Genomic DNA, 14,288 nt, shown 5'->3' with positions numbered 1-14,288 from the left:
GTTTCTCCGATCCCTTCTCAAAGTTGTCGATGATTGTGGCTGCCATCACGTCCTGCAGCAGTTCCTCCGTTCATTTCCTGGCATGCTTGGGTACTGCTATGTGCAATCTGAGTGTGGGTCCCTCCTTGACAAACTGCCTGGCAACCAGTGACCTGAAAACTGGCAGGTCGTAGATAGAAAGGAAGTAGGCATGGAATACACTGAGAAGTCCAACAGGCAACATGCTGGGGATAGAACCCAGCCTCGAGAGCTGTCCGTGGTGCTAGCTAAGATTGGCAGTCCAGGAAGCCGAGTTCTAGACCAGTGCCCATTCTGCACACGTTGGGTGATGCGCTTTCACTGCACTTTAGGAGTAGATTTTTCTGTTTCACGCAGGAACATCCAGCTGCAAAAGGATATCAAAAGTGCAGTATCCAACGTGTGAGGAATAACTTCAGGGGTCCTCACCACAGCGTTTCCTTTAGCCCATCCTGAACCTACTGTGCTTTTTCACTGCTGCAGAACACTGGAGATTTGGGGGAAGGGGGGGGTAGAGCCTGGGGAAGGCAGCGTTTGGGGAAGAGAGGGACCTCAGCAAGGCATGATGGCAGAGAGCAGGGGTGGCTAAGTTGTGGCACGTGCTGGCAGGGGCTCACGGGAACTGTAGTCCATGGATACCTGGAGAGCCACCGTTGGGCCACCCCTGCTACACAGTCTACTCTCCGAAGAAGCCCTTTTCTCCAAGGGAAACTGGAGATGCCAGAGATTGCACCTGGGACCTTCTGCAGGCCAAGCCGATGCTCTTGCACTGATCCACGGCCTTTCAAGAAACCCAGAGCTCCAGGTAGTCTTTCTATCCCCCTCTTGCCCTCAGAGGGCCATTTAGCAGTTCCCAGTTTCCCAGGACGGACCATGGACAGCCTCTCAGCTGGAAGAACCTCTCTGCAACCAGCCACCCTATCTGTGCAAGCTCGAAAGCCTCTGGCTGAATCCCCATGGTGGCTGACCCCCACTGGAATCTGTTGTTTTCTCTCGCGAGCAGTCCAGCCGCCTCATTCAGGCTTGCGTTGATTACCTCTGCTTTGCCGGCGTCGCTCCCAAAAGGCTCCAGAGACCTTTGCCGGGAAAGCTCGCTGAGCCACACAGGGCTTTATGTGTTGATACAAGCCCTTCAAATTAGCCAGATTAGATGGTTATTAACTTTGCCCCAAATGCTTGCTTCGATTTCCAGCAAGAGACCTGCGGCCGGCCCGAGGAACGGGTGCGCGCGAGGATCGGGGCCTCAGCTTTCGGCACGGAACCCACACGTGGTCCCAATCCCCATGGTTTAAAGGCAGAAGGGCCTCCCTCGAAGCAAGCATCTGTCTCTCCTCACCTTATCGTTTCCTGCGATCGCAGACGGTAGCGGCTCAAAGACGCGCTAATAAGATTCATTTCCAAAACGACGAAGCCGAAGGACGGGCGTCAATGGGTAATGCGGACAGCCGCGGACGACTATAAGCAAGCAAAATTTCGCAATGAAATTACGGCTGCGACTGAATAGGTTTCTCGAGGTGTGCTCTCGGCGTGAACCTGAAAAATCCATCGACTCTTCCTTTCCTCGTCGATAACGAGGCGGCAGAACCAGGTCTCCGGCAACAGGCAGGCGGGAGAATCTCACCGAGGTTTTTCAAATCAACATGCTAAAAAGCTCCCCACCCCACCCCAAGTCCCCCGAGATCATCCAGACAAACACCTGCTTCCTAAATCCTCCCCAAACATCCCCAACACTTGTTTCTTTCCCGTACAGGGAATGAGATTCCACCTGCTTCGGCGTTCGTTCGGTGGCTCTGATAAACAACTGCTATCTCTCTCCTTTGTGATAACCTTTGGGTTGATTGAAAATGCCTCCCCCCCTCCAAATCTGTCCTTCAACTACTTATCTTGCAAAGCAAACAGGCCAAATGCTTCACGTTCTACAGGGCCTTTGTTTAAGCTGAATCCCGCTGCATCTTTATCCTTTTTCCTTCTTAGGCTGCACCAAAACGGGATGCAATTTCCAGCAGAAGGATATGCCAGTACTGGGCAGAGTTGTAAAAATATCAGGAGAGGCCTGCTGGATCAGACCAGTGGCCCATTTAGTCCAGCCTCCTGTCTCATACAGGGGCCAACCAGTTCCTCTGGAGGACCAACAACAGGGCAGAGAGGCTAAGGACTTCTTAAGAACATCAGGAGAGCCCTGCTGGATCAGACCAGTGAAGGTCCATCTAGTCCAGCCTCCTGTCTCACACAGGGGCCAGCCAGTTCCTCTGGAGGACCAACAACAGGGCATAGAGGCCAAGGCCTTCTTAAGAACATCAGGAGAGCCCTGCTGGATCAGACCAGTGAAGGTCCATCTAGTCCAGCCTCCCGTCTCACACAGGAGCCAGCCAGTTCTTCTGGATGGCTAGCAACAAGGCATAGAGGCTGAGGCCTTCATGAGAACATTAGAAGAGTCCTCCTGGATCAGGCCAGTGGTCCATCTAGTCCAGCATCCTGGCTCCCACAGTGGCCAACCAGTTCCTCTGAAAGGTCAAAACCAGGGCATAGAGACTTCCCCTGATGTTGCTTCCTGGCTGTGAGATTCTGAGCTCATCTTGAAATATTTCTTCCTATATCAGGCACAACATACTCCACCCAAACCGGGAATTGCATTAGGTTCTGCCCCCTCCTCTAGTAAGAACACTATTATACATTCATATACTACATAACCGCATGGTGGGACCAAACCAGCTCTCCTAGAAAGGCCACCTGGCCTTCAATTCAAAACATCCAAAGCGGTAGAGTCCACCATGTTCTTTACTGGCTGCCCCAACTATTGCACCAGTGTCCTTCCCCCTATAAGAAAGCTCCAACTCACTTACTTTAGCCATAGCAAGCAATCCAACTCAATGGAGACAGCAATTATGCTAGGACGGGTCAGTGGTCGGAGGAAACCAGGCCGACAGACAACGCAGTGGTTAGACACGATCAAAATGGACACTGGCCAGAGCATTGCACAACTAAAAGAAGTGCTGTGAGATCGAAATATATGGCAACAGATGACCCATAGATTCGCCAAGAATCAGGCACAAATGAATGGCTAACTTCATCACCGTTCTACACCCATCAGCGCATGGTAGGGTTAGAGCATTTCTCATAGGAAGAGCACCTGGCCTTCAGTCCAAACCATCTAAGGGTCTCGGATTTGCTACGTTCTCTCCGCCGTTCGGCCTGCGGATCTTTGCGCCCGGCCTCTCATCTTGCGGCATTTTTCATGTCCCCGCGTTGCCACGAAGAAATGGTTCGACACGGGGAGCCCTCGCCACCTCCTCCGCGCTCCCCACAGAGCATGCAATTCAAGAGCCAGATTGTTCTGACCTTCCCTTTAATAACGTTTGCCCGCAATGTTGACATGAGTGACAGGAAGGGACTTGGGTGGAAGCTTCGTTATTAGATCTGTGAATACCCACCGAGGCCGCTTGAAGTATCTTTATCTGGTCTTGCTTCTCTCTCTCACACACACACTGACACACACTCACACAGAAGAGGGGGGAGCCAATTCCCTTCGCCATCACCTGCAATATCCTGTATCCGAGCGCTGAGCGCCTAACAAAGAATGCTTTGCTCCGCGGAGGATGGAGAGGGTGGAGGCAGAGGGGAGCAAGCTGCCTGCTAACTAAGTTGCTTCTTTTAAAGAGAGGGGTGTAGACCTTTTGGCTAATGCCCATGCTTGAATGGCACCCTGAAGCCCAATCCTGAAGAATGGATCCATCTCCTGGAGAGCCGGCTTGGTTAAGAGTGGAGAACCCGGTGCGATTCCCACACTCCTCCTCCACACGCAGCCAGCTGGGTGGCCTTGGGCCGGTCTCAGTTCTCTCGGAGGCCTCTCAGCCCCACCTGCCGCACAGGGTGTCTGCTGGGAGGAGAGGAAGGGCAGGTGACTGGAAGCTGTTTTGAGACCCGTGAGGACTGCAGGCAAGCCACCTCAGAACGTGTCTTGCTTTGAAAACCCTACGGGGTCACCATAGGCTGTCCGTGACTTGACAGCACTTCCCACCGTTAATCAGAGAAGCACACCCTATCTAGATCTTGAATTGGTGTGGCTGGGGAGTCTCATCTAGGACATTGTAGCCTCTCCCTTCCCTGCAAGGGCAGTCTATCAGCATCTTGTCTCGGAAGCTGGGGGAAGTGTGTGGTCTTGTACAATCCTTGCAGGCACACAGAAAGAGATGTACTATCTTCCTCTCTCACACAGAGAGAGAGAGAGATTGCAATATATGGGAAACGGAAATAAAATCTCGGTTGGCATCCAGCTTGGCAAGAGATGGGGGGAGCGGGAAAATCCCAGCTCAGTTTTCCCTTTCTGGTATAGTGGTTAAGAGCGGCGGCTTCTAATCTGGAGAGCTGGGCTTGATTCCCTGCTCCTCCCCATGCAGCCAACTGGGTGGCCTTGGCTAGCCGCGTCCCTGATGATGCTGTTCCCGCAGAGCCGTCCTGTGTGGGAACAGCTCATAGACACAGGGCAATGTTTTCATGGCTCAACTGCGTCAGCTCTCGGCGGAAAGCTCAATAGTTTCAAGAAGGCGCATGGCTGCTCTTGACAACCGCTGTCCGTGGTTCTGAACACCCTAGTATTCTGAACACCCTAGGTTCTGAACACGTCCTGCTATTATAACTGATCTCAAGATGATCAAGATCCAGAGCCGTATGAAGGGCGGTATAAAAGTCTAAATGGATAAATGGATAAATAGATAAATATCAACTCCCTGGAGAAAATGGCTGCTTTGGAGGGTGGAGTCAGTGGCATTATATCCAGCTGAGTTTCCACCCCGCCCCAAATCCCACCCACTCCTGGCTCCACCCCCCAAAGTCCCCAGGAATCTCTCAACCCAGAGCTGGCAACTCTACTCCCAACCAACCACTGCTTTTCTCTTTGCAAGGCCCCTCCTCTTTGCGTTCTTTCTCCTCCAGCCGAATGGAGCTCAAAGGGTCCCTTCCTCCGACAGAAGTACTGGCCCTCGGATCCGAGAATGATTCGCAAGCCAGGGAAGGAGGGACTTGGCTCCCTCTCCAGCCAACCGGGTCAACGGCTCTTGGTATTCATGACACACGGCGATCTGATTTATATTAGCCCGGAGCCCCGGCACCTTAGATGCCCCCCTTACTGCTTTGCTTCAGTCGAACAACGCTGTTCTCTCTCGCCCGGCTGCCCTGAACAGCATCAAAGTCGATTTTGGCTCACGGAAGGCAACTGGGGAGAATCACTCCCTGTTTTCGGTTGTTGTCCCTCCCCGTGTGCCAAGGATAAGCTACTTTAAAACAGGTAGTGGCCAAACTGTGGCTCTCCAGCTGTTCAGGGACTACAATTCCCAGGAGCCCCTACAAAAAAGAATGCACTATTCCCGTGAAGCAGATGTCCTGTGTTTCATGGGGCTTGGCTGGGAGCGGCCCATACTTTAGGGTTGCCAGCTCTGGTTGGGAAACAGCTGGAGGTCTGAGAGGTGGAGCCCAAGGAGGGTGGGGTTGGGGAGGGGAAGAAGAAGAAGAAGAAGAAGAAGAAGAAGAAGAAGAAGAAGAAGAAGAAGAAGAAGAGAAGAAGAAAGAAGAAGAAGAAGAAAGAAGATGAAGAAGAAGAAGAAGAAGAAGAAGAAGAGAAGAAAGAAGAGAAGAAGAAGAAGAAGAAGAAGAAGAAGAAGAAGAAGAAGAAGAAGAAGAAGAAGAAGAAGAAGAAGAAGAAAGAAGAAGAAGAAGAAGAAGAAGAAGAAGAAGAAGAAGAAGAAGAAGAAGAAGAAGAAGAAGAAGAAGAAGAAGAAGAGAAGAAGAAGAAGAAGAAGAAGAAGAAGAAGAAGAAGAAGAAGAAGAAGAAGAAGAAGAAGAAGAAGAAGAAGAAGAAGAAGAAGAAGAAGAAGAAGAAGAAGAAGAAGACGAAGAAGACGAAGAAGAAGAAGAAGAAGAAGAAGACGAAGAAGAAGAAGACGAAGACGAAGACGAAGACGAAGAAGAAGACGAAGAAGACGAAGACGAAGACGAAGACGAAGACGAAGACGAAGAAGAAGACGAAGAAGAAGAAGAAGAAGAGTTGGTTCTTATCTGCTGCTTTTTCGCTACCCGAAGGAGTCTCAAAGCGGCTTACAGTCGCCTTCCCATTCCTCTCCCCACAACAGACACCCTGTGGGGTGGGTGAGGCTGAGAGAGCCCTGATATTCCTGCTCGGTCAGAACAGTTTTATCAGCGCTGTGGTGAGCCCAAGGTCACCCAGCTGGCTGCACGTGGGGTAGTGCAGAATCGAACTCGGCTCGCCAGATTAGAAGTCCGCACTCCTAACCACCACACCAAACTGTCTCTTCACAGGGGCATCAAGACCACCTTCTCAAACAGCCATTTTCTAAGGGGAGCATGAGCTGTTTTGCCTAGAGATCGGACCACATAATCCCAATCTCTCTCCAGCTCCCACCAGGAGGTTGGCAACACCTGTTTCCCTCCCCCCCCCACTTGGCCTAGACCTCGTCAGCATATTTCAACATGGAATGAACGGCCGGCAACAGCAGTCTCCTGTGGGATTCAGCTCCGGCCAGAATCCTCACCATGAAGCCTTCAGTTCAGTCTCAGGTTACTGGGGAGGGGTGGGGGGCGGCCTCTCCCCTCCCCCTTTTAATTATAGCTCCAGTGCAGCACCCTCTAAAACAGCCATTACGGGAGAGATCCGCAAGCGGCGCGTGGGGAAAATTTATGGGCCCCGCGATTTACTTAGCCAACCAGCAGCATTATCGATTTTTATTTAGGAGAATAATCAAATATTTATTTTCACTTTGTTAAGCGCCGGGAGGTCGAAACCCACATAAAGCAGAACTGCACACATGTGCGCGCGCGCAAGGAGGAGGAGATCAATGGCCACGGTTTGTGGCTCGGGGGATATTTCGACTCGTCCACACCTCCGACGGATGGCCTAACCGAGGAAAGCCCGACGGGATCTCCTTCTCTGCCGAATTTTCTTTCAAGCAACTGACCACCACGGGAACCCAGACAGGACAAAATGGCAGCCACAAAGTGGCTCTCCACTAAGCCAGTGTCAATCAATCAATCAATCAATCAATCAATCAATCAAACTATTACAGTCGTTCAGACCAAGTTATATGAAGTCAGTGTCTTTTTGTTTGCTTTTGGACCTCTGAAGAGAGATTTTATGGGCCATCGCCACAGCCGAATCAGAGAGATCCATTGGGGTTTTCAAGGCAAGAGACGTGATTGGCCATCATCTGCCTCCTGCTAGCATCATGTGGCCAGCTTGATGATGATCGCAAAGGCCCGTAGGAATTGTAGTCCATGGACATCTAGAGTGCCACACTTTGGCCATCCCTGCTCTAGAGGAATTGATTTTCTGCAGTCTGAAGATCAAGTTGGAATTCTGAGAGAATACCAGACACCACCTGGAAGCTGCTACGGATTTCTTACACAGAAAAAAAGCCAAGCCTGATCCTGCAAGAACGTATTTGGGATGAATCAATGCCTGAGACGCTTTTCCTTAACCGCTTAGCGATCCTAAGTAGGCCTGCTGACTTGCCAGTTTTAACACCAAACTCAGCAAACGCCCTAGAGTCCAATAAAACAACAGAACTGAAGACAAGAAGAAGAAGAAGAAGAGTTGGTTCTTATATGCTGTTTTTCCCTACCCGAAAGAGGCTCGAAGCTGCTTACAGTCGCCTTCCCTTTCCTCTCCCCACAACAGACACCCTGTGGGGTGGGTGAGGCTGAGAGAGCCCTGATATCACTGCTTGGCCAGAACAGTTTTATCAGTGCCATGGCGAGCCCAAGGTCACCCACCTGGCTGCATGTGGGGGAGTGTGGAATCGAACCTGGCATGCCAGATTAGAAGTCCGCACTCCTAACCACGACACCAAACAAGAGACCTGTGCCTTAGGAAAAGACCCCATCCTAGCAATTTTGCCACAAAAGGACGGGAGGACGGGAAGCAAGGAACCCGAATTTCCAAGCATGGTCTCGGCGTAGCAAAAATGGCTCAGCAAAACACTCCAGTCAACTCGAAGACGTAGGCAAGAATTCGGGATGGCCCCTCTCCCCGAGGAGAGAAGCAATGAGCAGGGTTCATTAGCGTACGTGCGGATTCACTTATGCGTCTGCTAATTGAAAATTGCCCGTTGCTTATCGCGGAAGCGGGGCTAAAAATACAGGGGTGGCTGTTATCAAGGAGGCCCAGATGGGCAAGCTGGCTTGAAACCAGCTGCAGATGGGGGAGGCGACAAACGTGGGACGTTTCAGCTCATATCTTTTTTGTGAGGCCTTGGCCCCTGCCATAGGGACCTGGATGGCCCAGGGTCGGCTGGTCTTGTTCGATCTCAGAAGCTAAGCAGGGTTGGTCTTGGTTTTTTGATTTGCTTTTGCTTCTGGACCTCTGAAGAGAGATTTTATGGGTGGTGACCGTGGCGAGGGCCATTCAGAGCGATCCATTGGGGTTTTCAAGGCAAGAGACGTGATTGGCCATCGCCTGCCTCCTGCCAGCATCATGTGGCCAGCATGTGGCCACGGAGAAAGTCCAGGGTCTCAATGCAAAGCCAGGGAATGGAAAACCTCTGGAGTAGCAGCTGCCACTTCGCTGTGACTTGACGTTTTTCTCCACCCACCACCGTTGATTTAGAAGGGCTATTCAGTGTGCGCTCCCCTACTGTGACAGTCTTTCATGCGCCTCGCAGCTCTAGGCTTGGCCCCCGAGAAAAATGTGCTCAACGGCTTCTTTATAAGGATCGGTTTTTTGAAACGCACACACCGTCGGGTGCGTGATAGAATAGCAGGCAAGCTTTTGTGCTCCTCGGACGTAGCCGTCATTCTGGATGTTCAGGACTGTTTTCAAGAAGAAAGGAAAGGCGGGTAGGTGGGAGAGAAGGTTTCGGAAGACTGGAGAAAACCCCGGCCTACAACGTGGACGGTCTTAAAATGGGACCGAGGACAGGTTGCAGATAGGGGTGCCAGCCTCCAGGTGGAGCTGGCTCTAAAATAAGGCTTACAACCGAAGGCCCTTAAAACAAGGCTGGATGTTCCCAAAAGTCCAAAGACAGACACTCTAGGAGGTCACTGATGAAAAGGAGGCACACCTGAACATGGATGGGGAGAGCCTAGGCATGTCAGCAGCAGACCCAGTGTTGGCCTGTGCATATTGCAAGTAAATATGCATGGGGATCACGGCCTGACTCTGTCTCATTTGCTTGCTAACGTTGGGCCACCCCATTTATAAAGTATCCAAAGCGGCATAAAGAGATGAAAGCAAAGTCGCATTTGCAAAACAACTATCTAGCACAGGGAATACTGCTCCATGCAAGCCCAGAGATTACAAACTCTCCTCTCCCCCATGGGGCAGCAGCAGAAGAAGGAGATGAAGACGAGGAGCTGGGTTTTTGTACCCCACTTTATACTCCCCGAAGGAGTCTCAAAGCGGCTTACAAGCATCTTTCCCTTCCTTTCCCCACAACAAACACCCTGTTAAGCAGGTGGCGCTGGGAGAGCTCTGAGAGAACTGGGACTGGCCCGGTGTCACCCAGCTGGCTGCATGTGGAGGAGTGGGGAATCAAACCCAGTTCCCCAGATCAGGGGCCTCCACTCTTTAACCACGACACCAAGAAAGAGAACGGTGCAGGGCGAAGAATTCATTCCCTCCCCCAGCGTCAAGGCCCTAACCTTCCTCCCTCCCTTGCCTCTGCTTTTCATCTTTTAGGGGAAAAAATCACGGGGAAACCTAACCGTGGATCACAACTCATTTGGCCCTGAGTCAGACGACGCTTTGATCCAGCAGCCACCCGCCAGATTTCATTGATCCAACAAGGCTTTTACGCAAGGACACCTCCTCGGAGACGAAATAGACAGAAGCATCTGCAGCTCGGCCTTTTTTGATTTGTTCCTTGGAACACCCCGTCCCCCCGATCCAGGACAGCTCGGGGTGTGAGGGAGTGCAAAGATGCGGGAGCATCCTCTGCAGGCAGCCTTGCCATAGTCCTGTTAGAGCTGTTCTCACAGAGCAGTTCTGCCAGAGCTCTTTCAACCCCATCTACCTCACCGGGTGTCTGTTGTGGGGAGAGGAAGGGAATCATAGAATCCTAGAGTTGGAAGGGACCTCCAGTGTCATCTAGTCCAACCCCCAGCAGAATGCAGGAAATTCACAGCTACATGCCCAACCACAGAGATCCCAATCCCATTCCCAGATGATGTACACCCCCCAAAAAAACAGAATTCCTGGCCAGTCTGGCCTGGAGGAAATTTGCCTCCCAACTCCGAAGTGGCAACCGGCATTTCCCTGGGCGTGCAAGAAGGGGCCCCAAGAGCCCAGCACTGACACAATCCCTTCTGCCCACCAACTCCCAATCAGCCTAAAGGCAGAGAGGCTATTCTAAGTCCCTTTGAGACACCATTGGGGAGTGAAAAGAGGGTAGGGAAAACCAGCTGTTCTTTTGGAAATGTTTTAAAAATGCTGAACTGTGATTTTAACCGCGCTGTTTTGATCCATGTTGTCTGCTGCCCTGAATCTGCTTTGGAAGAGAGGGCGGTCTAGAAATCCAAAGAAATAAAACACAAAAAAATAGAGTCTTTTTTAAACTGGCATGCGCAAGCTGTAGGATTTATCCGGAAAGAAAAAAAAGAAAATAAAGCCATTCTTTGCTAAGAGCCAGTATCGTTTGCCTTGTCGATTCACAGTCCCAGATAATATTATATATTCAACTTGACAATATCTAAGCAGAAGAGGTCCTAATTAGAATTGGGATGAGACTCCAGCACGGAAGTGCAGGAGGCAAGCCATGACCGACTACCTCTGCTTGTCTCTTGAAAGCCCTCCAGGGAGGCCATACGAAGATAAGCAGAGGTCATCATGGTTAATCACAGAATCATAGAGTTGGAAGGGACCTCCTGGGTCATCTAGTCCAACCACCTGCACTATGCAGGACACTCACAATCCTCTCGCTCATCCACTGTCACCTGCCACCTCCTTGAACCTTCACAGAATCAGCCTCTCCGTCAGAGGGCTCTCCAGCCTCTGTTAAAAAAATCTCCAAAGATGGAGAACCCACCACCTCCCGAGGAAGCCTGTTCCACTGAGAAACTGCTCTGTCAGGAACTTCTTCCAGATGTTTAGACGGAATTTAGAATCATAGAATAATAGAGTTGGAAGGGACCTCCTGGGTCATCTAGTCCAACCCCCATTCACTATGCAGGACACTCACATCCCAATTGCTCATCCACTGTCACCTGCCATCCCCTTGAAACCTTCACAGAATCAACCTCTCCGTCAGATGGCTCTCCAGCCTCTGTTTAAAAATCTCCAAAGATGGAGAACCCAACGCCTCCCGAGGAATGCTTGGATGGGAGACTCTCAAGGAAGTTCAAAGCCACTACGCAGAGGAAGGCAATGGCCAACCACCTCGCCTTGCCTCATCCCTAGAAAACCCTATGGGGATGCCCTGCAAAGCTCAGCAGGGTCAACGTCAGTCTCGCCTGCCCAAACCATCAGCGGCTTTCCGGTTTCTCTGGATGAGGTCTTCCCCATCGCCTACAACCAGATCCTTACTGGAGACGCCGGGGATCGAACCGGGCGCTTTCTGCGTGACGAGCAGAGGCTCGACTGCCAAGCCGTGGCCCCTTTCCCCGCAGCTTGCAGGTGAGGCGTTTTTCGCACCCCGCCTCCTGCTTCTTTCCCGGCTACGCTGCCTCACCCTGCCCACGCTCAGGCAAGGCGTAAGGGACAGGGGTCCTCCCCAAACCCATATTGGAAAAAAATGTCAGGGAGGCTCAGCAGCTGCTGGAGGAGACGGCGGATCAGATGCTCGGAGAGGAAGAGGCCGGGAGTCGGGGCGGAGTGCTGATGGACAGCTCCGTAGGAGACCCAGCTGGAAGAACAAGGAAGGAGAAAAGGCTGCCTCCACCACCCTGTGGGCAAGGAATGACAGGGACTGCGCGGATCCGAGTCTTCTCTCTCCCTCCCCCCACGCCCTCCCCCTCGTTCTTCCCAACCTCATTATAGCCCTTCAGAATGGGGCACTCGGAAAACGGGCAGACGCACAAAAGGGGGAGAGCCCTAATGGGAAGCTTGCATCTTATTCTCCAGAGTCCATTTCCTGCTGCCGAAGCCGTGCCTGGGGAAGACGAGCAGGATTTCCACGGTGCCAACTTGCACACGTAAACAGCAGTACGGGGGCAGGGACAGAGGGCTTTTTTTCGGCGTAAAGAAGCACACACCGCCTCTAAGGCAAGCTGAGCCGGGGAAGGGGCAGCGCATGAGAGCTGGCTTCCTCCTCATGCGTGCGCGGATGCTCAGTCCCTACCTTGGCTCCCGCACTCCCGTCAGCCCTGGGCTGGCATGCATTGAGCCTGGCCATCGGGCTGCTCTGGCATCATCGTCCGCGGCTTCCCAGCTCTGCACATGCTCACATGGCTCACCCACACTTAAAAGGGAACGTACATGAGGCAGCTGAACCATTCCGAGAGGTGTCCCCCCCCCCTCCCTTGGAACCTCACAAACATCTTCAAAAGCCATTGTTTGGAGCCTGACCCGAAACGTTGTAAAAAGCAGGGAAATGCTAAGCCACGGGGGCAGTTGCTGGCGGTTCCCACATGCGCTGCATAAAAGAGAAGCCACAAGACTGAAGCATTGTGCTTGGACCAAGGCGAACTGGTTTCAAGCCCCCGTTCAGCTCTGAAGTTCGCTAGACCCCATCCTTTTCCCTCCCTCGGCGCGACCAGCCTCAGGGGGTTGCGATGACGATAACGCGGGAGGGAAGGAGAATTTGCAAACATCTAGGCACAAAACGGTTGTGTCCCCACACCGTGTGTGTCATTTGAGAAAGCAGCAAAATCAGGACACCCCCATACAGAGCAGGGTGTCCTAGATCAGGGGTAGTCAACCTGTGGTCCTCCAGATGTCCATGGGCTACAATTCCCATGAGCCCCTGCCAGCAACAGGCAGGGGCTCACGGGAATTGTAGTCCATGGACATCTGGAGGACCACAGGTTGACTACCCCTGTCCTAGATTATCATGGGACTCCCCAGATATGCAGAAAGAAAATATGCTTGTAAATGGAAGACAGAAAGCAACAAACCAAAAGCAGTCTGATGAGGAGTAAATATGTCTCAGGAGCAGGGAATGTTGAGAACAGATATGTGTCAGGGAAAGGGGCAGAAAGGGGAGATCCCCACCGGCCACTGGGGCCCCAAATCCTCCCCAATGAGGGGAAGAGCCTGAAGGCTGGAAGGGGGGAGATAAAACTGGCAACTAAATTGCCTCCCTTCCTTGCACAGAAATTTCCCTAGGATCCAGGCCTTCATTCAAGGGGACGAGTGGAAAATATTTCCTGAATCTCTTAACGAACAAGTCTTCTACGGACAGGTGCAGGACGTTTGGTTCCTCCTCAAATTAACCTTTTCGGAAGTAGATCTGCCCGCCATAAATCAAATGTACCTACACGAGCCTGCCATGTAAGATGTGTTTCTGCTTCTGCATGTAAAATTTCTTTCTCTCGCTCCCAGTGGAGTCAGATCACCTTTGGAATTGGGTTGAACAGCATTTCGCCCCTCACAGGCAAACGTGAAGGATCAGGGGTATAGCAGACATCTTCTGTGCTTCCAAGGGGAAATGATACATAGATGTTTGTGCGTATAACCCAATACATGCAGCTCAGGTCCTGACCAGCCAGAGACACAGGCCCATGGACCGGCTGGACGTCCTACACGATACCATGCCTTGGGCACCTCCAGAGTCACGTGAGCCCATGGAGCTTGGAGTGCGCCTCACTGGGCGACCGCTGCCTTCTCAGCGCGCATGCCGTGCCTGTTTCCACGGCAACAGCGGCAGCGCTGGCTGGCTCCCTGCATACGGCACGCCTGTAATTAGATCCACAGCCTCAGCTGTCAATCCTGGTTTAACAGCCTCCCATTTAACTCCGGGCTCCAGTAATTAGGGTTTACTAAACAGAATGTCAGGCAATTAGAACAGCAGGTCAATGGCTTTCCGTGTAACCTCTTTTAAGAGGAGATGTCAGCCACCTCTGCCGATCTCCGCGCAAGGGGGGGGGGGCCACGAGGGCAGGGAGGGCTGTGGGAAGGGCTCGCCACGTCCCTCCGTGGCCCTGCCGTGGCACGCTGGGAGACGCTGAGTCCCAGGGTCGGCGTTAGGCCTGCGGAGGCCGAGATCGCAACACAGAAAACCTGCATCCGTGCAAGACGGAACTATTGGAGGGTTTTTTCTGCATACATAATAGGGTTGCCCTGTACAAAACGGATCACAAATTGACTCAAGGAAATGACGTGGGTCGTG

General features: G+C 52.1%; 1 protein-coding gene across 13 annotated transcripts in view; it reads right to left on the bottom strand.

Moving 5' to 3' along the window:
- The window catches only part of CELF6 (CUGBP Elav-like family member 6), a 110,725-nt gene that overhangs the window by 57,551 nt on the left and 38,886 nt on the right, over positions 1-14,288 (bottom strand). Inside the window, exon 1 of one of the 13 annotated variants that reach the window (XM_077317499.1) lies at positions 12,300-12,378. The exons of 11 other annotated variants lie outside the window; for them this stretch is intronic. In XM_077317499.1, the coding sequence (XP_077173614.1) occupies positions 12,300-12,353 (54 nt within the window). In that variant the 5' untranslated portion in view covers positions 12,354-12,378. Of the gene's footprint in view, positions 1-12,299; positions 12,379-14,288 lie in introns of those variants that run through there. One more of the 13 variants, XM_077317498.1, reaches the window with a different exon arrangement.

The sequence above is a fragment of the Paroedura picta genome, chromosome 18 (genome assembly GCF_049243985.1).
Source record: "Paroedura picta isolate Pp20150507F chromosome 18, Ppicta_v3.0, whole genome shotgun sequence".
Taxonomy (NCBI): Eukaryota; Metazoa; Chordata; class Lepidosauria; order Squamata; family Gekkonidae; genus Paroedura; species Paroedura picta.
This window is presented reverse-complemented; position numbering and strand designations above follow the sequence as displayed.